Source organism: Lycorma delicatula, chromosome 5 (genome assembly GCF_047948215.1).
Source record: "Lycorma delicatula isolate Av1 chromosome 5, ASM4794821v1, whole genome shotgun sequence".
Taxonomy (NCBI): domain Eukaryota; kingdom Metazoa; phylum Arthropoda; class Insecta; order Hemiptera; family Fulgoridae; genus Lycorma; species Lycorma delicatula.
Genome location: NC_134459.1, coordinates 174,510,713 through 174,536,329, shown reverse-complemented (window position 1 = coordinate 174,536,329; position 25,617 = coordinate 174,510,713). Strand labels below are relative to the sequence as shown.

The window sequence follows — 25,617 nt, the reverse complement described above, 5'->3', positions numbered from 1 at the left end:
CCCGATTCACCATAATTAAATGGATACTGTGTAGGTAATAACATGATACAACCACATAACTGACCGTAAGTTGAACAACATAACCGCTATTATCTGAAATACTACATGAATCATTATATTAACCCAAATGAATAACAGAAATATATATCATTAAAACAAAGTAATTTATTGTTTGAAATAACAAAACAAAATGTAACTGCATTCAATACATAAATTCATTATTTAATACTGCAAGAAATTAGATAAAGATAAAAAAGTAAAATTTTATCGTAGATTATTTAAAGCTAAATAAATTAGATTAATAAATGAAAATTAATAAGTAAATATCCTGAAATTTAACGTACATACGTACATATTATAATTGTTTTTAAGGTTAACTAAATAAAATTAAAAGATCGTGAGGCAATTTATGTCGGTTAATGGTTGGTTAAACATTTTTTCAAGTAAAGACTAATCTTTGTGGTAAAGCATCTCAGTCTTTTATCCGGAAGTCCTGGGTTCAAAACTATGAACAGGCATGACATTTTTCATACACTACAAAATTTCCATTTCATATTTCATTATTTGGAAATTTATATACAAAATTGTTTAATTTATGAAAGAAACTTTTAAAAATTTTTAGTAACGTTCTTTCCTACTAACTGACACCACTGAATCTATAAGAAACAAATAACTGAATATTTTTTTAAAAAACAGCACATTTTATTCATACATTTAATTTGAATGTAATTTTCTTACAAACTGAATGGCAGTAATAGCATAAAAAAAAATTAGCAGAAAAACTTCGAAGCCATTTTTTCTAATTGGGTGCATTTTGAAGCAAATTCATAGAAAATACAGTTTAGACATAAAAATTTTAAATAAATAGTATATACATATAAATCTTTTTTTATATTTTGAAAATGAGCCGAAACAATTTTTAAATTTTAACTATTTTTACTTCTCAGAACCAGCCACCAAACTGAAAAAGTAAAAAAAATACATTGCAATATTTTAATAAATGTTGCTCCTTACAGAGATAAAAGTTTTTTTTTTGTTATTTTTCATGCCAGAGCATCAGTTAAAAAATTGAAATATTTGTTCAAAATTTGTTTGTATCAGAAGAAACTATTTAAAACCATCAAATTTACAACCTGAGTTCAAAGAATTTCTGTATGGCTTCATTTTACTCTTTGGAGCAGAAATCAAGGTTAAATATTTTGCAAGCTATAACAAAGAACTAAAGAGTTCCCAAATCCACATTTATATGATTTTTTTCTCTCCATTTTCTTGTAGAAAAAATCCTAAAATTATTTCAATTTTTTCATGAGACATCCAGTATGTCAAAGAAAACATCCACGACATTATCTTTGTCTTTCATCCCAGAAATCATCTGGTTAAAATTGCAGACAGGCTTGGCAGTTTTATATAGTAAAAATATTTCACATCATATTCCCGCACACAAGAAATAGACCTAGTTGTTTCCTACAAAATAAATTTAGATTTGTAAATAATGATAATGCTATTTTTTAAGGGGTGAATTTGTAAGAGATCATTGAAGACAGTAGGGTTCCTGAAAAATGAATGCATCTAAGATAAAAAATTTCACTTCAAATGAAATTTCTTATACAACTGCAATCTGTATCAAAATACAGGGGGAAAACAAAACTTAATAAAATAACATTATATTCAGACAATATAATGAAGCCATAACATGAAGATATTAAAAAAGATAATTCTATAACTTGATAATGATACTACATCATCATTCAGTTCTAATCATACACATTATATAATTGCTATTTCATTTAATCAAGACAATCAGTTTGCTTAATTTTAATAAATTTCTTTGGATTTAATCCATTATATAAGAGTGTATCATGTATTTCTGCCATTAAATTCTCATTCAGTGTTCTTGAACGCGATAAAACTGCACCTCTCTCTAAAAAAAAAATGTATTTAGTAACAAAACAAATAATAAAAGCAATTAAAAAAATAGATTAATAGATTTAAAAAAGAAAACAAAAATAAATTACATGCCCTCACCGATAAGGAATGTTAGTTTTGCTATAAAAACTACCAATTTTCCCTGATCAAATCACATGAGTTATTTACTCATGCATTAACTGTTACTAAGAAGAGTTTAACTGATGCGGTACATGTATATTAAATTCAAAACTGGTAGGATAGCACACTTTTAAAAATCATCTTCCTGATAGTTCAAAGTTGAACAAGATAGTTCAAAGTTGTATGGAAAAAAAGCCGGCAAAGGGTTTTATAATTTTTTTGACTTTGCTCTAGACAGATCTTTATTTCAAATAGTTCATAGGACTTTTAAACGTTAATATGCAATATGCTATATTTGTAGTAAAATTGCAAAAAAATTAAAATATTTTTTAATATTTTATTTGATTTTACCCCTTTGGTCAAATGATGTTTTTTACCTTAAAAATTGTACAGCATTAGAAGTATAATTTAGAAAAAATCCAAATTCATAGCAAATAATTTAAATCTAAGTCAACAACTTTGACCAAGTGATGTTTTTGATGTTTTTATCATAAAAGTTATACTGTACTGTAATTGATAAATTATACAGAAAATAATTTATTAAAAATAAAATTAAAATTTTCACTAAAAAATTTACATCTCCATTTGGATCCCCTTGATTGACAATATTTTTAATTACAGCAGCAACTTGAAAATAGATAAAGTATCAGAAATTATAAAAAAAATTTAAATACATGTCAGATCACAAGAGCCCTTTAGGGATCTTAAAATTTTATATGACCACATTTAAAATTTATTGAGCCATTTTCAAAGAATTTATGCTGAGTATATATGGAGCTTTAATCAATATATAGGCAACCGCATGCACATACCTACATCTTCAGAGAATCTACAACTTTTTTTTGGACTAAGGAAGTCTTGACACATCGGTCATTTAAAAACCTCAAATATTCAAAATTTTGGCTGATTATAATTTTCCTTTTATACCTGTGCTGCTACAGCAACAGACTTATATTTGGTAAAGTAAAAATATATTAAGACTTTAAACAACTTGTGTAATATTCGGTACAATTCTATTAGTATTATATCTTTACAACTTCATTGCATGTGTATTAAATGCAATATAAAATCTGGATTAATGACCTACTTTAACAGAAATCTCGTACAAAACTTCATCAGAAAGGAATAACATCAAACTAAAATTTCATAAATTTGATTAAATTCTACAATACTATAATTAATATTTCATATATATTCAATTAATGATTTTTCAATATTTAATGAAAAACAGTATCATCAAATAACAAATAATACCAAACAAGCTTTTAACATTTTTGCATATTTTACTGGTTACAACGTCCATGCGATTCAATAATAAACATGCATAACAATTTATAATAATTTTACTCCCTTTCTACTTTACAGAATACTCTTCTCTCTCCCTTATTACTCACTCCCCTTCTGTATATATAATCATCCTCATTTACAACAATGATCAAGTGTAGTCAATAACTTCCATTTGCTCACCGGTTAAATTCAACATTAAATAGAATGTTTACCTGTTTTACCGCAGTTAAATAAACCACTATACTTCTACACAGCTGCATTACGAACTAACCATTTTAACTGTGCGTACCGACTGGCTAACATTACCTTATCGCTAATACAATTATTTCATTCATTTCAAATATTAAAGTTCAAACAAAACTGATTGCTAGTTTCAAACTAAGTTTCATTTTACATTATTAATGGCATCAAATCAATAAAATAAACATAAAATACTTAACTTCATAACTGATTAATATTTTTTTTAAGAAAGATTTAATAACTTGATTTAAAAGTTATAAAATATTATTCACAAATAAGTAGAATGTTTACTGTTGAAAGATAAACTTTTAAATTATATGATCAGCCAACTTAGGCATTACGTACATCTAGCATCACAAACATGGACATTCCTCTTGTTCTCCACGTCCTATGTCTGGCAGCGGCAGTCCAATTCACTCCCTTCTGAATGACTTGCAATGTAGATCGGCCAGGCCAGAAGCCAAACTGATTTTCATGAATGCCACCACTCACATTTAGCTCCTCCACCACGCAGGATGCCAGCATCCTCTCTACTGCCTTACTCATGTTATTATAAGGCAGAGTGGTTGATATTCCATGTTAACTTCCCTGCTGTGCTTGGGGAAAAACACCAAGCTTGCGTCCTTCCAGCATGTGGGAAAGCATTTATTCTCTAGTTCATGGTTAGCTATATCTGCCATCTCCCAGGAAACCACGCATGCCAAGCCCTTAATGACAACTGGAAGGCCGCCTGGCCCGGGGCTCTTCTTATCTTCCAGCGTTGGTATGGCCAGAATGACCTCATCCTGAGAAAAGCATTTTCTTTCACATTCTATAACCTCAGTTTCTCTGGTTTCTTCTCCTGGAAACAATCTCGTGATCTGTCTTTCCGCATTTTCCTCTGTGAGGAGAGGGAGACACCTGCCAAAATGTTTCATGACTATCTATCCATGCATCCACATCCAGATCACCACAGGGCTCCCTCCATTTGGTTATCTTGGACTGTTTTATCTCATAATTTAGAGAACGTCTGCAGGCTACAAAGTTACTTGCTGGTATTTCATATACATAGCTACCAGGTATTTGTAAGGATTGCTTCCAGTGTCATAACCACTGTAGGTACTGTCGCAATTCAGCAATTTTATCTGTCCATCAATATATCTGTTTGTTTGCTCTGTTTTCCTTCGGAAGTAGTGAAATTTCTCATATTATTAAATCTTGAAGAACCTCAGGCGTTAACTTCCTCCCATCTCTGATGTTGTTAGTGACCTTAGCAATGACCTTATGACTATGCGTAAGATGTTGTAGCCCACTGTCTTCCTACTGTACAAAATGAGGTGTCACTTATTTCCAGCAGTGTAGCTTGGTGATTGTTCGTGGTCTCTTCAGTCAGGATCCTCTATCTGCACCTGCTGTGGTCCCATCTTCCATCTAAAATAGTGAAGTCCAATATTGACACATGACCCCTGACCTTATACATTGGGGTGTTTGTCATTCAAAAAATAGAGACCAGTAGCTTGCATAAGTTTGATTAGCATTTCACCCCTACAATTAGTGTAATTACTATCAGCTATCATGACTTTACAATTAAGATCGCCTACTAATATCATCTTTTTTGGAGATCTAACTTCAAAAATGTCTTGTAGTCATCCAATGTAGTTCTTGTACTCCAGAAGATTTCAGTTGGGGCTGAAGTCCCAGTGTGCTGTTTACATTTAACATGGCTAAAGATAACTTACTAACCCAAAATTTCTTCACAAACTTAAAGTTAAAATTAAAATTAAAAAAACATTATTTTTTATTTACTTCTTGAATCAAGGAGTTTTCTGAAGATGGAGGTTCTTAAATCAAGAGCGTCTTTCAAAGCTGTGAAGAGAACAGTTTACACTCTAAGAGTACATTAAATTGAAAACGTATCTTTAGTTCAATGTATCCTGTAATTACACATAAATGTGGTGTGGCTATTAAATAATAAGACAGGCTGCAAGCAAAGATGTGGTTCACATTTACAGTTGTACAAATTATTTCTGATCCTTTTCAATGTAATCCCTTCCTCTAACTGCACACCGTTGCGTACAAATTTTCCAATAATGGAAGCAGTGCTGCAAGTCATCACATAGTTTCTGCCTCAGTGTCTTTGCAGTTTTCTTCTTTACCTCATCCAGACTGAAAATTAGTACCCCTCAAATAAGGATTTCAACTTAGGAAATAGGTAAAAGTCAATAGAGGTAATTCCAGCAAGTAAGGTGCACGTTCCAACATTTAGATCCTCTTATTTATGAGATACTGAACTGTGGACTAAAGTGTTATTGTATTGGAGAAATTTTCATTTTTCCATAAATCAAGTTTTTTCTTCCTTATTCAATCTCTCAGTTTGAGCCAGAATCTCAAGGTAATAATTTTGGAACCCTCTCGTATTCCATTCAATCATTACCGTGACATTGATACAAAGAAATCAGCATTTTTAGTTTTAACAAAGTCATTCTTGTTTGCTTTATATTGTGATTTGGTTTATCCTGTGCACTGTTGCCTCTTTGTTTCTGAATCGTACTGCAAAATCCATGCATCATCACATGTGATGATCTCCAGCAAGTCCAGCTCTGCTGTCAGCCATTCTATGACGGTAATACAAATTTGTTTCCAGACATATTTCTATTCCGTACTCAAGTGATTGGGGACCAATTTGGTGCAGACTTTATTTATGTTCAGTTGTTCAGGTGAAATTTGTCGTATAGTCTGTTTATCAATGCACATTATATTTGCTGTTATTTAAATACTTCATCGGCAATCACCTTCTCAACACGTTCTTTGGTTGTTGTTGTGACAGGATGACCTGGTTGTTCAACGTTTTCATTGTTTTCTCGACTTTCAGCAAAGTGCTAGTGCCATTCAAACACTAACAAAAGTAAAATCATATCTAGACAACCATGTCAAAATTATTTACACCACAAATGGTCTGGAAACTTCATAAATGTCAAAAAATTGTTAAGGAGTCACAATTTTCGATTTTAAGGATGTTTTTTCGTGTGATATTCTAGATTCCATATGACATTAATACCATCAAGTTACAAGAGATGTATTTATCTTTTTACCCAGAATTAGGTAAGAGCATTTATTAAATTTTATTTTTATATGTTTACCTACTGAAAAGTTATTTAAAGGATGCCACTTTGTTAATATTCTGTATTATGAGTAATATTACTAATATATTATATAGTAATATTAGTAATATATGTATATGAGGTTTGATAAAAAAAATATGTGGAATTTTGAAATTTCCTAACATTAACAATTTTCACACTTTTTTTTGTTGTGTTGCTACACTTGTCCCTATTGTATTTTTACAATGGTAGCCATATGAGATGCTTAGTTTATTGTTGGCTGTCAAAAAGTTTACGTGTCTTTTGGTATGGCTGGCTATTTTTAACTTTTGCAAAAAATGGAACAAACAATTTGCATTAAATTTTGATTTAAGACTAGAATAAAGTCCAGCACCACATTGGAAATGTTGAATGTTGCTTTTTGGCAATTCTTCTATGAATAAAAAAGCATTTACAAGTGGTACAAATGTTTCCAAGAGGGCTGTGAAAATGACGAGCGTTCTGGACGTTGGCATATCAGCAATCGATGACAACATTGAAAAAGCAAAGAAAATTATGGAAAATTGCCAAATCAGAGAGGTTGCTGAAACTAAACATTTTATTGACCAAAATTCTGTAGGTATCCTTGAAGTTATGTTTTTTACAGATAAAGCAAGTTTTAATTTGGGAGGGTATATTAATTCAGAAAATACACGACTGTGGTCGACAACTACCCCCATGATTTACATGAACAATTTTTACATGAAGTGAAAATTGGAGTTTGGGTTGGTGTGAGTAGAAAATGCATTGTGGGTCCGATATTTTTTGAAAATACAATAAATCAATTAATAATGATCATTATTGTGCTGTTTTAACAAACTTCATCAGTTACTTAACAGAAGTGGAAATCAATCATGGTTGGTTCCAACAAGATGGAGTCACAGCACACATAGCTAACAAGTCAATGACGTTTTTATAATTTGTCTTTGGTAAACAAATCATTTCAAGGGGTTTGTGGCCTGCACAATCGCCTGATCTGACTCCTCTAGAGTCATAGTACTTTCTTTGGGGGCAGTAAAACAAGAAGTGTATCACAATAGACCACACATGATTGACAAATTAAAACCCACAATAATGGCACGCATACGAGACTTTCCAGTACATTAGCTAGTTAAGTGTTTGAAAAGAAATTGAAATGTGTGCAGTATGGTATTAATGTTGGAAGAAGTCATTTTCAATACCTTTCATAAACTATTCCAGTTATTGTAATATCAGTTTCTATAAATATTGAAATAAAAATTCAAAGTAATAATTATGAAAGTTTTGTAATTACAATGCACAGAAACTTTCCAAGCATACTGTGTTATCTTCTCTCACAGAAAAACGTCAAAATGTAAACATGTAAAATTTATTTATTTACACAGCAGTAACAGGCTTATGTACACTTACAGTTACTGTATGATGATGGATGATAATGAACTTTGTACCAAGTGATAAATGCCACTCCTGACCAGAATTCCATCCCGAGACCTACAGATGAAAAGTCAAGATGCTAGCTTTTACCAGCAATCTTTGAAAAAATACATTTTTATTACTACCTATCATAAATTTATGGAATATAATAAAAAAAAAGTTCTGTTACACTAAGTTTTAAGTTGTCTTCAAAAGGCATTAAAATTTGTTTATTTTATCTATAATTTTCTAAAACATAAATTAATATTTTTGCTTAATAAGTATTAATGATTTCTTTAAAATTTAAAATTAAAGTTTCCTTGAATAAGATATTATTTTATAAAATAATACATCAGACTGTAGAGTACATCATCAACAATTCTTTTTTAGATTATAATTTATCTTTATTATAATTATTTATTTAAACATTTGTGGAAGACTGACACCTTTCATATAAAATGAATAGGGAATCTTATAAAAATTGAGTAAATTTTATTACTTTCTATTTTTATCAAAATTGAGTCAGTAGATACACTAATTTTATATCATTTTTCTTTAGTTATTTTTTTTTTTAGGTATATATATCTAGTTATTAGATAGTTATTAGGTTAATATATCTAGTTATTAGTATTTAAATCTATTAATAAATAATTTAATATATATATATATATATATATATTTACACATGTTTTAAATATATATGTTTATTTATTTATTAAGTAATATTATTTGTTTATCTTTCATCAGTAAAAATATTTATTGGCTGGTCTAATGGTATGCTGTACTGGTTAACAACATGATGGTATTTAGGATAATTTGGTCTTTGGTTTGCTTCCTGGCGAGAATGGCTTACATTTTATCACCTATCATTTCTTCATCATCTCATCTTCCTCATTAAAATATGTTCAAATGCATGTCTGAGATCATGTAATAAAAAATAAATAAAAATAATTTGTTACCAATAGTATCTAAACAATAAATTTCATTGTCACATTACCAAAGCATGTACCAAAGTTTTTATTAATTTAAACAAGTTTATATGTGAGTGAGTGAATGTGTGTGTGTGTGCACTACCCATCAATGCTTTTTAAAAAAATATGGCAGTAATACAATTCCCAACTTTTATGAATATTTATCTTTGCCAGTATTAATTGTCGACCCTCTATTTTGACCATTGATTTATGATTACAATACAAATCTATAATAATAGTAATAAAATAAAAAGACAGAAACACACATCCTGGGCAACACTGCATGACCTACTTAAGCTTTATCCCTTGTTTGAGATTTAAGAATCCATCAATTAATAACCTCACGGCATCTAAGGAATATAGAATCAAAAATCTCCCTCTTCCTATAAGCAAGTGGCAAGCATCCAAGTATAAAATATGAAACCATTTCATCAGAGGAAATGGACAAGAATCTGACAACTCCCAAACTTACATGGATCCCAGAATTGTGCGCAGCACATAATCTTGGGTTCCACAACCTTTATGCTCATAATAGCATGAAAGGAGACCCAGGTCTTTTTCATCTGTTGTTTGTTCAGTTTAAGGAAACAAATTGCTTTTTAATAAAAAATTAATGCAAACCAAATAATTCATACCAGCAATTACTTGTATAAAATTAATCTCTCTATGTACTGTTTACTAGGGAACAGAGATATTAGTGGCAAGATTAGTACCTATGAAAGGCTTATCAGATACAGCCTTAGCTGGCTGGTTTGCACCATCAACACCAATGTGCTCTGCGTTAGTATAATCTATTCAAATATCTCCTTTGATATTGATTCAATTATTGTTACAGGCATTTCCAGATAATTTATATTATAACTTTTAATTTTATTTGTAAACTAAATAAGTACACATGACACATATTAAATATATTTAACCTGCAATAATAATAATTACAATAAAATTTAAAAGTAATAACAAAAGAAATACTTACGAAGATTTACCAATGGTAGCTGAATACATGACCACATAATTAAATATTTATCCGGAATAACAGCCAATATTGAGTAAGGTAGAGTCTCAAAAGTAATTCCTAAAAAAGGAGTCAAATGGATTGTTAAGAAATATGACTATAAATGTTATATATTTATAATAACAATTATATTAATAATTTTTATATTTATGTGTTTTATCAAAGAAAAATAATAAGGTTTGATAACTTATTATACCAGAAATAATCACCTATACTACTTTTAATAAAAAAAACATATACAAATATAAAATGACCCGCAATATATTAAATAAATTAATATTTTTTTTGTACAATTTCAATGCTTCAATCAATCAAACCTGTACAACTGTATTAAAAATAGAATGTTAGGAATGATGAAATATATAGTCATATGTATCATGAGAATTTTTAAAATAAATAAATTTAATACATTAAAACATCACAAATTAAACAAGGGCTTAAAAACATAGAGCCTTTAGTATCAAAAAACTGCATCGATATATCATATTGAAACACCTGATTTCTAAATTATTAAGTTAAATAATTAAGTCTAACTTTATAATGAGAAATTATAAACTTGACATCATTGAAGTTACTACATAGATCGCATAACATCTCAGCCTTTCATCCAGATCCTGGGTTAAATTCCCGGTCAGTATGGCATTTTTTATTTATTAAAAAATTTCCACTGTACGATTCCAGATTTAAGTTTTAAGCTTATTATATACTTTCACGAATAATTTCGGAATCATTCACGAAAAAAGATATTTTATTTAAAAAATCTGTGGAAAGATCACATCTATTTTTAGGTTTATCCATTACAAATAAATACAGAGAAAATTACGATTAAAGAAATCTATAAAAATATCATTCTTACATTATAATATAATCGTAATCCATCAGGATTTGACAGCACCAGACATGATCCAGAAAGACTGGATGACCCAGATATATTAATTATATAGCAGTATCAGATCACAATAATTATAAGTGTAAAATAGAGAAATTAATTTTAAATCTATTTTAATGTACATAATTAATTTAAACTTTTTATAATAAGATCAAATTTAAAAAACAACCGATAAAATGTTCTCTTGTTTCTTAAAAAAAAATAACCTATAACACTTTCAACGTATTACTCGCATTTCTGAAAATGTAAGATGGCTGTGTTCAATATGCTGTAGTAAAAATTTCCTTTTTAGATGTAATAAGCTAATAGTTAAATAAGCAAATAAAAAATAATAAAAATAAAATACGAAACTTAAGACTTATTGCCGATTAAAAAATCTAGACTACAGAACCTTACGACTGAAGCCTCTGATAATTACCTGTACATTGATATGAATATTAAAATATGAATAATATTTTTGTCTAATTAAAACATTTTCTTTATCGTACTACCAAATTTGAAAAATTCAAAATTGAATTGACAGAAAAATTAAAAAGACTAAATTAATCTACAGAAAATTTTAAAGGCGATAAAATTTGAATGATGAATGTCAATCCAGTACTTAATGAAATATTTAAGTTTAAAAATTTGAAAAATTAGAATAAAATAATAACTTAATGAATGGCATTTTTATACCGATAAGGTAAATCACATAATTATTTCATATCTTATAATCAATCATATATAATATAAATTGCATGATACACATGATATATTTATAATTTTGCACATGATTATATTAGGTAATAATTTATGTAATAATCAATATGGTTAAACATGTATGAAATATATTTATAGCGCAGGAAGGTTCTCTCTTTAGTACAAAAGAATATTTAAAAATATATATTTAATATATTAAAAATATTTAAAACCCTAAAAAAATAACAAAATTGAAAATTCAATGGCGCATCAGGTAAGTACGTGTGCTACTTTACCTAAGAAAGCAAAATTGAATTTTTAATAGTGATCCACAGGTGTTACAAACATTTAAAAATTTGAATAGAAACAAAGGAGTATTTTACCTGATTTTAGTTGAAGAAAATTGCCATTTTAATTAACCTTTTATATTTCTTGACAGAACATTAAAATATTATTGACAAAGAATTAAAATAGATGTAAAATTGTTAAAAATGTATACAAGATACAAGGCTACAGTATACAAGGCCAACCAAAATGAGAGACTTCATTTACCTACAAGTATTGGATTTTTAAAGATACTTGCTCATCATCTGATTGATGAAGAGATCATAAAAGATTCATAAAAAACTGATATAACATCCATTTTGGGAAATTGAAGTAAGAAACAGGCTTTCGTGATCGTTAAGATCACTTAGAGTATGGATCAGTACAAAGGAAATTTTTTCTCTACATGTGATTTCTGTTAAACGTTAAGTCATTATGATGCATTATTTGTTAAACTTCCCGGTAAACAGATTTGTATTATAAATAAATATTGCAAGTAATTATATATATCTTTTAAGATATTTCATCATTGCATCGCTAATGTTAATAACAAAAGGAAATGTAACAGGGAAAATCAGAGACTACACGATGCAGGTAAAAGAGGTCTAAATTGTAACATATACAATATGTTAAAGTTAAAAGATAAATGCAGAATAAAAAAAAATTAGTAAATACATGAAACCGGTAAAATGACTGTTTAAAAAAATAATTAATTACCTGACACATCCAGTGTTAAAAAGAATTTGCTGAATTCACCATCTTCATGATAACGAGCAAACCCTTTATTGTTTACAATTCTGTTAGGCCTGTTAAATTACAATTTAATAATAAATTTATTAAAATCACATTAAAGTTAAAGTATATTTTTAACAATTTCAGCATATATTTTTAAGTGTGGAGCATTATTTTTTAATTTGTCTATACTGTTTTTCAATATATTTGATAAACAAAATTTTACCTATGAATTAGAAAATAATGAAACTATTACTTTCAACCTAGGTACAAAAATCCAAATAATTAACCAAACAACAACAACAACAACAATAAGAACATCGGTTCTTATAACAACAAAAAATTTTAATTTTGAAATGTAACACACAAAACAAATGTCTGGATAAAATGGTTACAATAACAACAAACAAAAGAAATGTGTAAATAAATAAATTTAAATACAATGAAACAACAGGAAATTTAGAAAGCCAAATAATTTAAAAAAAACCTCTTTTTTTCTTCTGCATTCAACGCGCATATAAAATATGCTTATGTAATTTTCATTAACTACCTCTGAATTGTGATTTATTTTAATTATTTTTTATGTTTAAAATGTTCTCTTATTTACTTTAATATTTTTTCATGCAGTTATATTTTAAATTGTCAATATGGACATATTAACATATGTTAATTTTATTTTATAATTAACTGTGTATTCTGAGATTCTGCACTGATCAAGGTATTACTATGGTTTCCCTTGATCAATTCAAGCAAATGCCGGGGCAGTTCTTTATTTATCCTTAGAGTATCATTATCTACTCATTCTTGATATGATCTATTTAATAAATCATTATGTACAAATCAAAGTGAAAGATTTATTTATCTATGCAATACAGTGCTTTCTAGTTTGAAATTTAAACCTAACGACCCTACTCTAAAGTATAATATAGCATATTAATATTATGAACGATGAATTTGATATTTATATAATAAAGTGTGACTGATGAGAATACAATCACATAAGTAAAATCAGCAGGTAATTTTTAAAACATTTTTATTATATATAAAGGAATACACAAAAAAACATATCTTGTAAAAAAAAAACCAATAAGTAAAAAAATGTATAAAAAAGAAATTTTAGAAGCAAGTAGTAACTAACAAATTAGAATGATTTGAAAGATTAATTTATAAATTTAAAAATAAAAATAAATTAATGTATTCACAGCTATAAGGGGGAAACTTTACTTAAAATACCACAGTAGTAGTAATAGTTGATATACTGATTCCACTGTAAATGTTGATTTAATTATATGAAAACTTTTGACAAAGTAACACAACTATTTTGAAATTTTTACTTTGTATTATATCTTCTGTAATTAAATTTTTTTTTACAAATGAACTTATAACATGATCTTACAAATAAAATAAAAATAAGAATGTAAAACTTTTATTCCTTAGGTGAATTCATTAATTTGTAACACACACACACACACACACACACACACACACACGCACACACACACACACACACACACACACACACATACACACACACACACACACACACACACACACACACACACACACACACACACACACACACACACACACACGTGCTGTGCGCAGATGTTTATGAATTTTTGTATTCATACATTATGGCAACTGTTAATTAACTTTTCAAAAATTAAACACAGAAAAGTAAAATTTAGCAAATGTTCCAACTTTGAAATGATCTATTTTTCAGTCTAAAACCAATACACCCCAACCACTCAGGGAGCTCTCTAGAGAGAACAACTCAAAAATTTTAAACAAAAGGGTGGGTAGGGTTATAACAAATCAACAGTTGAAAAATAAACATTTTGACCTAAAAAACTTTAAAATCATTAATAAAAAATTTTGTTGAAAAACGTTATGCTATCACGGGCTTAGCCCTCAACAGACTATTAATTAGAAGAAAAATTAGAATTATCATCCCCCACTTCTAAATGAAATTGCCTGAAACATAACCAAAATAGCACATTAATATAATGAAATCTAAATTAATTCAACAAAGTGACTGAGTCTAGAAAACTCAAAAAAAGAATAATGGTTTTTCGCCCTCATCCTTTATGGGGGTTTGAGTAAGGCCAAACAGCATCATAAAGCATCTTAAATAAGTAGTAATTATGTAAATATTTTTCCTACCCTTTGAGTAAAGTTTTGGGATACAGGACCCATATCTCAGTTTGGCATCTTGACTGATTGTATTCAAAATTAGATGGCATCAATGACCTATATGGTGAATTAATCAAACCAAATTTCATTCAGATCTGCCTATCCAGACTGGAGATATCAACCATAAAACAGGACAACATTTAGATATCCTTCTGGAAGATTTCAGTGCTATAGTATACTTTACAACTGTGCAGAACAACTTACAACCATCAAAATAAAAAGTTAAAGTCGAGTTAGAAATCAAATATGGGAAAAAATAATTTTCTAGGTTGAATTATTTATGATGATTTTTTTTTAAAGCATACATTTAATTTTTTTGCCTTTTTTAAAAAAAATAATACAACTTTACTAAAATAATTGTTTTTCAGATACTAATGATTTAATAAATAAAAATGCAGCCATTTTAAAATCCATATATTTATAATCATTTTGTAGGTTTAAAAATGCATAATACATTTATATAAATACTTCAATATTTTATTAAGTTATGAATTTGTAAATAAAAATAATAATAAAAATAGGCAGACAGGTAGAAAAGTAACAATTTCTAGGAGTGAGTTTACAAAATTTTTTTTACATTGGTGTAAAAACATATTGTATAAATACTGAATGATTGTTTTTATACATCCGTTATAATTAAGTGAAGAATCAAGCTTTAAATTATTTTATTTAATTTAAAAAGTAAAACTAAAATTAAAGCAACTTACCAAACTATTCTATTATAATCAATAGTAAAAGAATCATTCGATTTATCGGTAAACCTCATTGAATTGCAACGGCTTATGACAGTTTCAAAAAATGAACCCATTAACTTGATTTCATACCATTTACCTTCAATCTAAAAAAAAATGTCAATTATTTAATTTAAAAAAAATATATATACACACATACAGGCAGGCACCCAAGGGAGGCTTCTGGGCTTGAGCCCCCCCAAGACTAATTCACAAAAAATGTTTAAATATATTTGAAATATATTACAAGATTTTTCAAAATCAGTCCATCATTTGGCATATGTAACAATGTACAATAATTTTTAATGTTTGGTATGATAGTCCTTAGACCAGATCTGACAACACTGTAAAATACAAACTGTAGACTTCAGTTTGGTTTAAGCTATTAAGTAACAAACAGTTCATAATTTTACTCATAAGTTAATTTTCCTTAGTACTTTTAGGTGTCTAGTTACTTACATTGTAGTATGTAGTATGTACATTTAACAATTCATCAGTTTACAGTGTTGCAAATATAAAAAAATAATCGGAGTAAAATCATTTCCTGTGTCGTGTTTATTGACTCGTCACAGAAAGTATTGAACAATAAACTATTCTAATTTCTAATATTTTTTTTATGTAGCCGTAATAATGGCAGATAAAAGAAAACAAACTTAAATTTTTAGTTTCTGTAAAAGAACAAATAAAGATGATGATTGTCCCATCTGTAACTGTTCCTTCACCTCCTTTAATATCATTAACGACACTAAAATAACAAAACATTTATACAATATTGGATCATATAAAACAAAATATTTGACTTCAGAAAAAAATTAGATTTATTTTTAAGTTTTGGCAACCAAATCCTCAGTTTCAATTTCCGGCAAATCCAAACAACAAAAAAAGGTTTCAATATTCCTGGTTTTCAAAACTTAATCGGTTAACATTTTCGGCAATAAACAATAGCCTTTACTGTAAATATTGTTTTTTATTTCCATCTACTGGAGAGGGAAAAACAAAGATAAAATTTGCTGGAGGTTTAGTAGAATATGGATATTCAAACTGGAGGCCAATTTAAGAAGTCATCAAATAACTAGGTAACATAAAAATTCTATTTTAACATTTGAAAGTCTTCGAGACATCAAAAATAAAAAAATGAAGTCTGTACACGATCAAATTGACACAATGCTCAGCAGGCTAGCAAAAAAAGAAAAATGTTGGAACCAATTATAAAAACAATTATTCTTTGTGGCTGACAATGCATCCCCTTAAGAGGGTACAAAGATTATGGAGAATTTTCTTTAACTAATGCAGTTTAACAAAGGAAATTTTAAAGCTATCTTGTGAATAAAAATAGAGTCTGATGATCAAAATTTGATCAAACATTTTCAACAATGTGCTAAGAATGCAACTTATATAAGCTGGAACGTCCAAGATCAGGTAATTGGTAATCAGGTGTTTGCAATAAAATAACTGTGCAAGGTATTGTGCAAAGATCAATGAGTCACAATATTTCAGTGTAATGGCCGATGAAACTTGCGATTTGTCTAATAGTGAAGAATTTTCTTTGTGTCCACTATGTTGACTGTGATAGTCTAAATACATGTGAACAATTCTCACAATTTGTCCCTACAATTAATACAATAGGAAAAAATTTGGCCAAAGTTATTTTGGAAATTTTACACAATTATGGAGTTAACCTGAATCTTGTTGGGCAAGGATATGACAGGGCTTCATCTATGAGTAGAAAATTTAATGGCGTGCAATCAGTTACTGAAGAGTTGTACCCCAAACACGATTTGTACACTGTTCCAGTCGTAGCTTGAATTTAACAATAGGAAGTGGACTCCAACTTAAGGAAATAAGAAATCAATTAGGAATGACTGAAAAATTATATGCTTATTTTAATACACCAAAGAAGCAGAATGTTTTAAGCAACAAATTTATACTTGTTGCCCAGAAAATTTGAAAAAAAGTTAAAGCAATTATGTCAAATGAGATGGGTTAAATACCATAAAACAGTAATGATAATGTTGGAAGTGTTTGAGTCTGTCTAATATAGCTTAGAAGAAATTAGTGATTGGAATGAAAAAGAAACATTTACAAATGTTCAAATACTATTAAATCGTCTTATGCAACCTTCCTTTATTTCTTTGCACATGTTGGATAAGCTCTTATCTTATATTCTTCCGCTATGCAAAATTCTACAAATAAGTGATAAGATCTTTTTGCAGTTTTTACCTTTGTTGAACAAGTTATTAAAGAATTGGAGGCGATAAGAAAAGATTGATACAAATATTTCAATACTTTGTTTGAAACTGTTACACAGAAAGCTACCAATTTTCAAATCGATATTAACAAACCCAGAACAACAAAAATTCAGGCACACAGAGCGAATATCCTGGTGGAACTGTGGAAGAATATTACAGAAGAACAATATTTATTCCCATTTTGAATCAAATAACAATGCAACTGCATCAAAAATTTACCAAACACAAAGATCATATTAAAAAATTTAGGATTTTATTTCCACAGAAACACTTAGATACTTTTAAAAGTTTACCTGGACAATTTATTGAATCGTGCAAATTTTATGATCTGGAATGTAATCATTCGATCGTGGCATCTGAGATTCAGCTGTGGAAAGCCAAACTTAATCAAGAGTCAGAGAAAGATAAATTTAATAATCTAATCCAATCGATACAAAAATGTGATAATAACATATATCAAAATATTCATCAATTATTGAACATTTTTGCAACTGAGAAATCATTTTCAACACTTTGCTGACTTAAAACTTTTTTAAGATCTACTATGAGCAAAGACAGATTAAACAGTTTGGCCTCGCTAGATATTTATCGTGAAATGGAGTTCAATGTTAACAAAATTCCAGATGAACTTGCAAAAGAAAAATGAAAAATAAATATTAACATAAGATTTTATTTTATTTTATATATGTTTTGTGATTTTTTGTTCTTTATTCTGGTGTTTTTTAAATCATGTACTGAGGTATTTTTACATAAAATAAAGAAATTTATTTAAATTTATCATAATTATTAACAAATTTTCATATATATATTGCAGTGGCTCCCAAAATATATAAAATGTTTTTTTAATGATTAAACATTTATGCACACTTGTTTTTAATAATTTTTTTTTCAAGCATTCAGAGGTGGGTGTAACAGACAATCAATCTCTCTATCTCTTTCCCTCTCTCTTTCTCTCGCTATACACTATCTCAATCAATATTCCAACAATTTTTACTTGCTGGACAACTAGGCATATAACTCTCTTAACAAAAAAGTTGTACAACAATCTAGATCTCACCAGAACATCTGAAGATATTCTGGCACTTCAGCACCTTTAACACAACAGGAATATTAAATTATATTTTTTGGGCTTTGATCTACAACAATCTTTACAAAAAGGCAACACCTGACTTTACATGAAACATGTATTAATCTTGGAAACACTTGACTGCAAACATAATAAGAGAAAAAAATAAACTTAGTTAGTTATAAAGAAATCTGATGTGGACACTACATGAATTCCTTGTCCACCTATTAAATTACATTCACACATTTTTTGCTGCAGTTCATTTAAACTTATTTCATTTGAAAGTGAGATATGATCCTCCAATTCTTTAATAAATGGACAGTTACACGATTGATGAAATATTAGTGTTTATTAACGTCAAATATTTTATACAAATATTAATTCAACAATCTTACATGAAATATTAGGATAGAGTAAAGAGTCCCTTTATTACTCGTATTAGATCAGTATTATTCGTATCTTTGTGAGTTGCTGATTATCAGAAGTTTCAGATTTTTGGTGTGTCATGTAAATAAAAATTAATAATAATTCAATTATTCCGTCTGGTGAACGCCTGTATACTAATTACAAATGTTAATTTCGACCTTACGATGTAAAATATTCAGTTTTTATTATTCAATTATTTGGTTAATAATCAAAAATGAAAAAGAAATAATCATACAGGAAAAAGAAAGATAACATGAAGAAATATATCTCAAAAAGACAACAAGAAGATGAATATGAAAAGGAAGAAAATGTTAAGAACATGGAGAAAATAAAGAAATTAAGAGAAGATGATAATATAAAGAGGAAGAAAATGTTAAAACCAAAGAAAGATTAAAAAGATCAAAAGAAGATGTTTATATATATATATATATATATATATATATATATATGAAGAGGAAGAAAATATTAAAACCAAAGAAAGAATAAAAAAAATCCATTTTGGCAAGGCAGAGGTAGATTTCATCAGTGTTATGTAGAGGATAAAAAAGATTTCCACTTTAAAGTTAAGAAAAGTTTCAAATTTACTCAATACGACAATGGTTGCATGTAAAAAAAGTTTCATATGTTTAGTATACGACAAACCCCAACTTCTTACAATTCCAGAAATATTTTGGTCATCCCTTGCTATAAGGGTTGGTCATATCAAAAATTGTTTCAGACTACGGTTTTAGGTAATGTTTGGAGAACTAACAACTACTTTAAACCGATTCGATACTGTGCCTACTAGGGAAGTATGATTCTTTTTTGTCTTCAAAACCTCATTTTTTCAACCCCTCGGGCCAATGGTTGATGATATAAAAAACATTACTTAGATAAGTTTTAGGCCGTTATCCAAAGAATAGTAAGAACTTTAAAATAATTCAATATTTTACTTAATAAGAAAGTTATAGAGATGTTTTGTTTTTTCGAAAAATCCCCCCATTTCCACCGCTATGGTCCGATTTTTTCCGTTAATGAACTGGAATAATTAAATAAAATTAAACTAGAAAATCCAAAAATAATACGGTTCTAAATAATAATTTTCAATTAATATTAAATCATCAGATGTTTCACCAAATCTATTGCATATGCACGTATGTAATAATGCATATTAAATTATACATACACATTTTTAAAAGTACATAAAATTTAATTTCACTAATAATTTCTGATTTTTTTCATTTTATTATTATTATTGAATAATTATTTATTGTAAATTTTTTTTACTATCACGGGCTAATGACTATTAATAGATCAATATATTTAAATAAAAAAAAGTTAAAAAAAAAGAGTTGAAGTCTGATTTGAACCGATGTGGCTCCCCCTTATTAAACCCAAATATTTCAGTAATTAAAATTTAATTTTTCTCTAACTCTGGAAGTAATGAAAGTAAGTACCACTTATGATATATCGTTGAAAAGCTCTCAATGAGGGCTTATTACTGCAGTTAAGAATAAGAAAAAGGGGAGGTACACAACTAGGTATTACAACAGTCCTAAATCCAAAATTTCAACATTCTACGGCTAATCGTTTTTGAGTTATGCGAGATAAATATGTACGTACAGATGTCACACCGCAACTAATCAAAATGGATTCAGGGTTGGTCAAAATGGATATTTCCGTTGAAATCTGAAAACCAAAATTTTTAGCGATCACAATACTTTCTTTACTTCGTACAAGGAAGTAAATATAAAGAAAATTATTTTTTTAAATATATATATATATATACACATATTAATAAAATAATTACCTCGGTCAAATTAAAACCTTCAACTGTCAAAAGAGTTGGACAGCTACCAGTAATGAAACGACCTTCTACTAAATAAAAAAGGTTACTCAAAGTAAGAATTACAACCAGATGCAACTTATTCTGAAAACAAAACAAAATTTAAATCAGATATAAAAAATTAATACAAAATTTACTCACTTTTACATATTTGGTAAATTAGTGATTAGTATTGCTGTTAATAATAGCCCGGTAAAGCAGAAGAATCCGGATTCAGTTCCACTTAAATGGTGTAGTTAGTTTTAATTTAATGTCTATATTATTAGTGTTAACATAGATAATTGTAATTGAATTAATAACCTTTTTCCTTAAGCGATGGACATAAAATCTGTCACTTTAATCTGTCCACTACAGAAATTGTAGCGGTGAAAATTTTTACTCTCAAAAAAAGCAACTTTGTCCAATACTGCTAGCGTAGAACACATAATGTAAAGTAACAGATAAAAGTATATTTTCTGGCACGAAACAGAGGAAACCTCCTCAAGATAATGCTGCAGCCATCGCATCAAAACTTATCCAGAGATTTTTGGCAAAACACAGGATCAAAAGACTTCAAGCTCCTTACTCACCAGACGTAGCTCCGTGTGATTTTTGGCTCTTTCCTAAGCTTAACATTCCGCATAATGGAAATCAATTTGAAGACGGGGAAGAAATTCAAATAAATGCGACAAGAGAACTTACGATGCTCACTAAAAAATGACCGAAAATGCACCCCGCATCAGAAACATCACCGGAATAAATTTTTTACATCAAAAGGGGCCTGAAAAAGTCGGTGACTAAATAGGTTTAGTATTTTTGTTCTTATGAGCCACGGTCGTATACTTTTTGATCGCACCTTGTACGCAAACATATCCGTAAAACAGAAAAATTTGACCCTTGTGTCTTTTCTTTTTCCGTTTAGCTACCGGTAATTACCGTTCAGATATTACTTCAGAGGATGATATGTATATGGAGTCACGCTATAGATATCAGGCGTAACAAGGAGAAGTTAGCGAAGGTGCATAGGAGAGGGCTCCTAGGTGTGGTGTCCGCGTATAGGACAGTGTCCTATGAAGCCCTTTGTGTTCTCGCCGGAGTACTGCCGATAGACCTCATCGCGAAATATAGAGTCGAAAGATCGAAGGGCAGAGCAGATCAAGAGGCCAAAGATGAAGTCAATACCACCTGGCAGGAGAGGTGGACTAATAGCGGTGTGGGTCGTTGGACAAGACAACTCATCCCGGAGATCGAATCGAGGATAAGAAAAGGTTTTGGCGAGATGGATCACTTTTTAACGCAATTTTTCACCGGGCATGCCTCATTTAATAATTACTTAAATAAAGTAGGAAGGAGAACAGAGGCAATCTGCATGTATTGCGAAGAGATCGACGATGCAGAGCATACTTTCTTCATATGTGAAAGATGGGCCGCCCTCAGATTTGACATGGCGATCGACGGGATGACTCCCGAAGCTATAGTACCTTTTATGACTAGTCGGGAATCCAACTGGAAGAAAATAGCGTGTTACACCAGACAGATCTTATCGCAGAAAAACATCGACGAAAGGAGACTGGGTTTTAGATTTATGTTAGGGAAGGGAGGACAGCCTCAGCGGGGAGGGCCGGCATGCCGAGGTGTGTCGGTTCCAATGAGCCGCTGGGGACTCCTGGGGATACAGTTTAGGGAATAATAGAATAATAAAACACAAGATATAGAGAAAAGACCTCGAGACCACCTCACGACACTCCAGGTATGGCGTGGTGTCCGAAAGGGGCATATAAAATAAAAGATTACTCTCAAAAAGAGCTACCGGTAGGCCGACCTGCCATGCCAGTAGTATATAGCTGGTAGACGGGAAGGCCTATTTGAGTATAAAGTAAAAAAAAAAAAACTAAAACTGAGTAAACTAAAAAAAAAAAAAGGATGATATGTATAAGTGTAGTTCTTGTACAGTCTCAGTTCGACCATTCCTGAGATACGTGGTTAATTGAAACCCAACCTACAAAGAACACCGGTATCCACGATCTAGCAATCAAATCCGTATAAAAAAAATAACTGACTTCACTAGGACGCTGGAACTCTCGACTTCCAAATCAGCTGATTTGAGAAGATGCGTTCACTACTAGACCGACCCGGGGGGTTGACCTTTGTGTTTAAACTTTGTACACGTTCCATTATGAAAATTTTAAAAAGAACATTTACCGATAAACATATATCTAAATCTAGTTAAATTTTATTTAAAAAAGATAAGAAACCAGAATTTTCTATACCTCTCCTTTACATGTATGTAAATATGCGCTCAAATAATTTAGAGCATCTTCATATAATTATTATTTAGTATTATTTCATTTATTTATACTTTTAATTATTAACGTGAACATTAACAGCTACTATGTTTTATTTTATAATTACTTGTGCGTTTTTTGACGCTGCTGTGACCAAGGTTTTACCATGGTTTCCCTGGATTCATCCTAGAAAATGTCCCTTTTCTTATCCACGAAAAAGCACACCTATCACTCCTGATGTAATCTGTATAATGTACTCATCGGTTTCATTTTTAATAGATAAAAATTAGTTGTACAATTTTTTAGAAAAAAACTTAAAATTTTATTTATTATACTACCGCAAAATTGTGACTTAAATTTTTATTCACTGAAGCTGTCAAGTCATGATATATACGATTAGTGTGATATGTATTTTATATATATATGTATATATTTTTGATTTTTTTTTTAATTTAATGTTGTACTTACAAGAAAACCAAATTAGCTATAATTTATATTGAATGTTTTGGTGACCAAAAACCTGTAATGTGAACAATTGCGCAAAGACAAATTTTTCCCTTTCACAAATGTACAAATTTCACAAAATGTATATATATTTCTTAGAATGTAAAATTCTCTTACAATACTATTAAAATATAGCAAAGTGTAAGATAAACTGAAATTAAGTCTGTGTTCAAAAATACGCGATGTAGAACCCTTTGTTCCGCTTTTGTTATATGTTGTATCTTGTATGATCTCACCCTGAGCGGGTGGGAAAAATACAAGCAAAACAACAACATTCAAACAAGATACAAGCAAAAAATCCCAGAACTCTTAACACATTTTTAGCAACAGATTCAACGCGTTCAACTTTATCGGTTTATAATTTAAGAAATTAATTTTTTTTCGCACAGTTCTTTTTTTAAATTTGAAATCTTAGTTAAGTCTCTTAAAGCGTACTCTTACAATATAACATTATAAGACGTATACCGACAATCAACAAAAAAAAAATCTTAGAACGACACGATTAAATTAACAAATAAATTAATTATTCATTAACTTAATTTAGAACAACCAACATAGGTATGCAGGTTCATAAAATAACTGAACCGTCAGTTAATATATCTAAATATATTTGCCGATAAAAATATACAGTAACTCATAAATTATGACAAAATAAATGCACAGTTAAGTTTAAGCTTACCTTAGACATTTTGGTAATAATCGTCAATACGTAATGAGATACAATGAGATATTATTCGGTACATAATCCTTTATAAAGGAAATCTTGTTTACTATTTTTAAAGATAAAAAATTACCTGAAAAAGGAACAAAATAAATTTAAAAAAAGAAGATAATTTACAAAATAATTACACGATTATAATAAAGAGATGGTATAAATCCATTAATTTACTGATATAATCATTTCAAATTTAAATAATATATTTACAATAAACAAACACCTTTGTTTAGAAATCATTTAAAACCAATTAATTCATATGTTTAACATTTTATATTATCAAAAAATTAAACAAATAAAACGTATTTGACTTAAATGATAATAAAGTAAAAAAAAATAAAAGAAAAATACACTAAGTGTCTATAAGGAGTTTTAAAATTCCCAGGTAAAATAAGGTTCTAATGTGTACAAACACCAAATGGAAAAATAAACATATAGCCTAAAATTTAAACCGTCAGTGAGATATAGATATGAACACGAACGGCTTGTATACTATTAGGTTAATTTTTATAAGCTTATCAGACAATAATTTATTTTTATTGAAAACCACTCATTTAATGTTTTCTTAAGAAGGTGGTGGCACCCCCATATGTATTTGTTATCGATCGATAAAAAAATTAAATAAATTTTCCATTGCGTCATGTATTTTGTAATTTTTAATGACTGCTCTATAAAATATAAAAAAAACTAAGTACAAAGCATATCAAATAATCACCTTTTTAATGTCTGATGGTAACTTTTAACTGGATTTAAATGCTATTGAAACCGTAACAATTTTTTCGATCAGTAAGACCAACCGGTCTTAGTTTTCTTTAGGATTTGATTCACCAGATCTGAGAATACCAGTAACAGGTTTGATGATGACACTCACATCGTCAATTAATGTACAGGAAATGTGAAATAAAGTAATGTTTACAATTAATTTTTAAAACTCATCCTACCTTCAGTAGA

At 29.1% G+C, this 25,617-nt stretch overlaps 1 protein-coding gene across 1 annotated transcript; it reads right to left on the bottom strand.

Annotated features, from left to right (window-relative positions):
- Positions 1-1,770: 1,770 nt before the first annotated feature.
- On the bottom strand, positions 1,771-24,639 carry LOC142325801 (apolipoprotein D-like). Its single transcript, XM_075367830.1, has 6 exons — positions 24,631-24,639; positions 21,148-21,267; positions 15,594-15,724; positions 12,679-12,767; positions 10,032-10,130; positions 1,771-1,921 (listed from the first exon to the last, which is right to left on the bottom strand). The coding sequence occupies exons 1-6, from the start codon at positions 24,637-24,639 to the stop codon at positions 1,788-1,790; spliced, it is 582 nt and encodes a 193-aa protein (XP_075223945.1). The 3' UTR covers positions 1,771-1,787.
- Positions 24,640-25,617: the final 978 nt, after the last annotated feature.

Excerpts from the sequence above, each read along its gene's own strand:
- LOC142325801 (XM_075367830.1), bottom strand. Across the intron at positions 15,725-21,147 it reads AAGGTTTTAATTTGACCGAG|ATTGAAGGTAAATGGTATGA; the intron begins GTAATTATTTTA and ends ATTTTTTTTTAG. Across the intron at positions 10,131-12,678 it reads TTTAACACTGGATGTGTCAG|GAATTACTTTTGAGACTCTA; the intron begins GTAATTAATTAT and ends CTCCTTTTTTAG.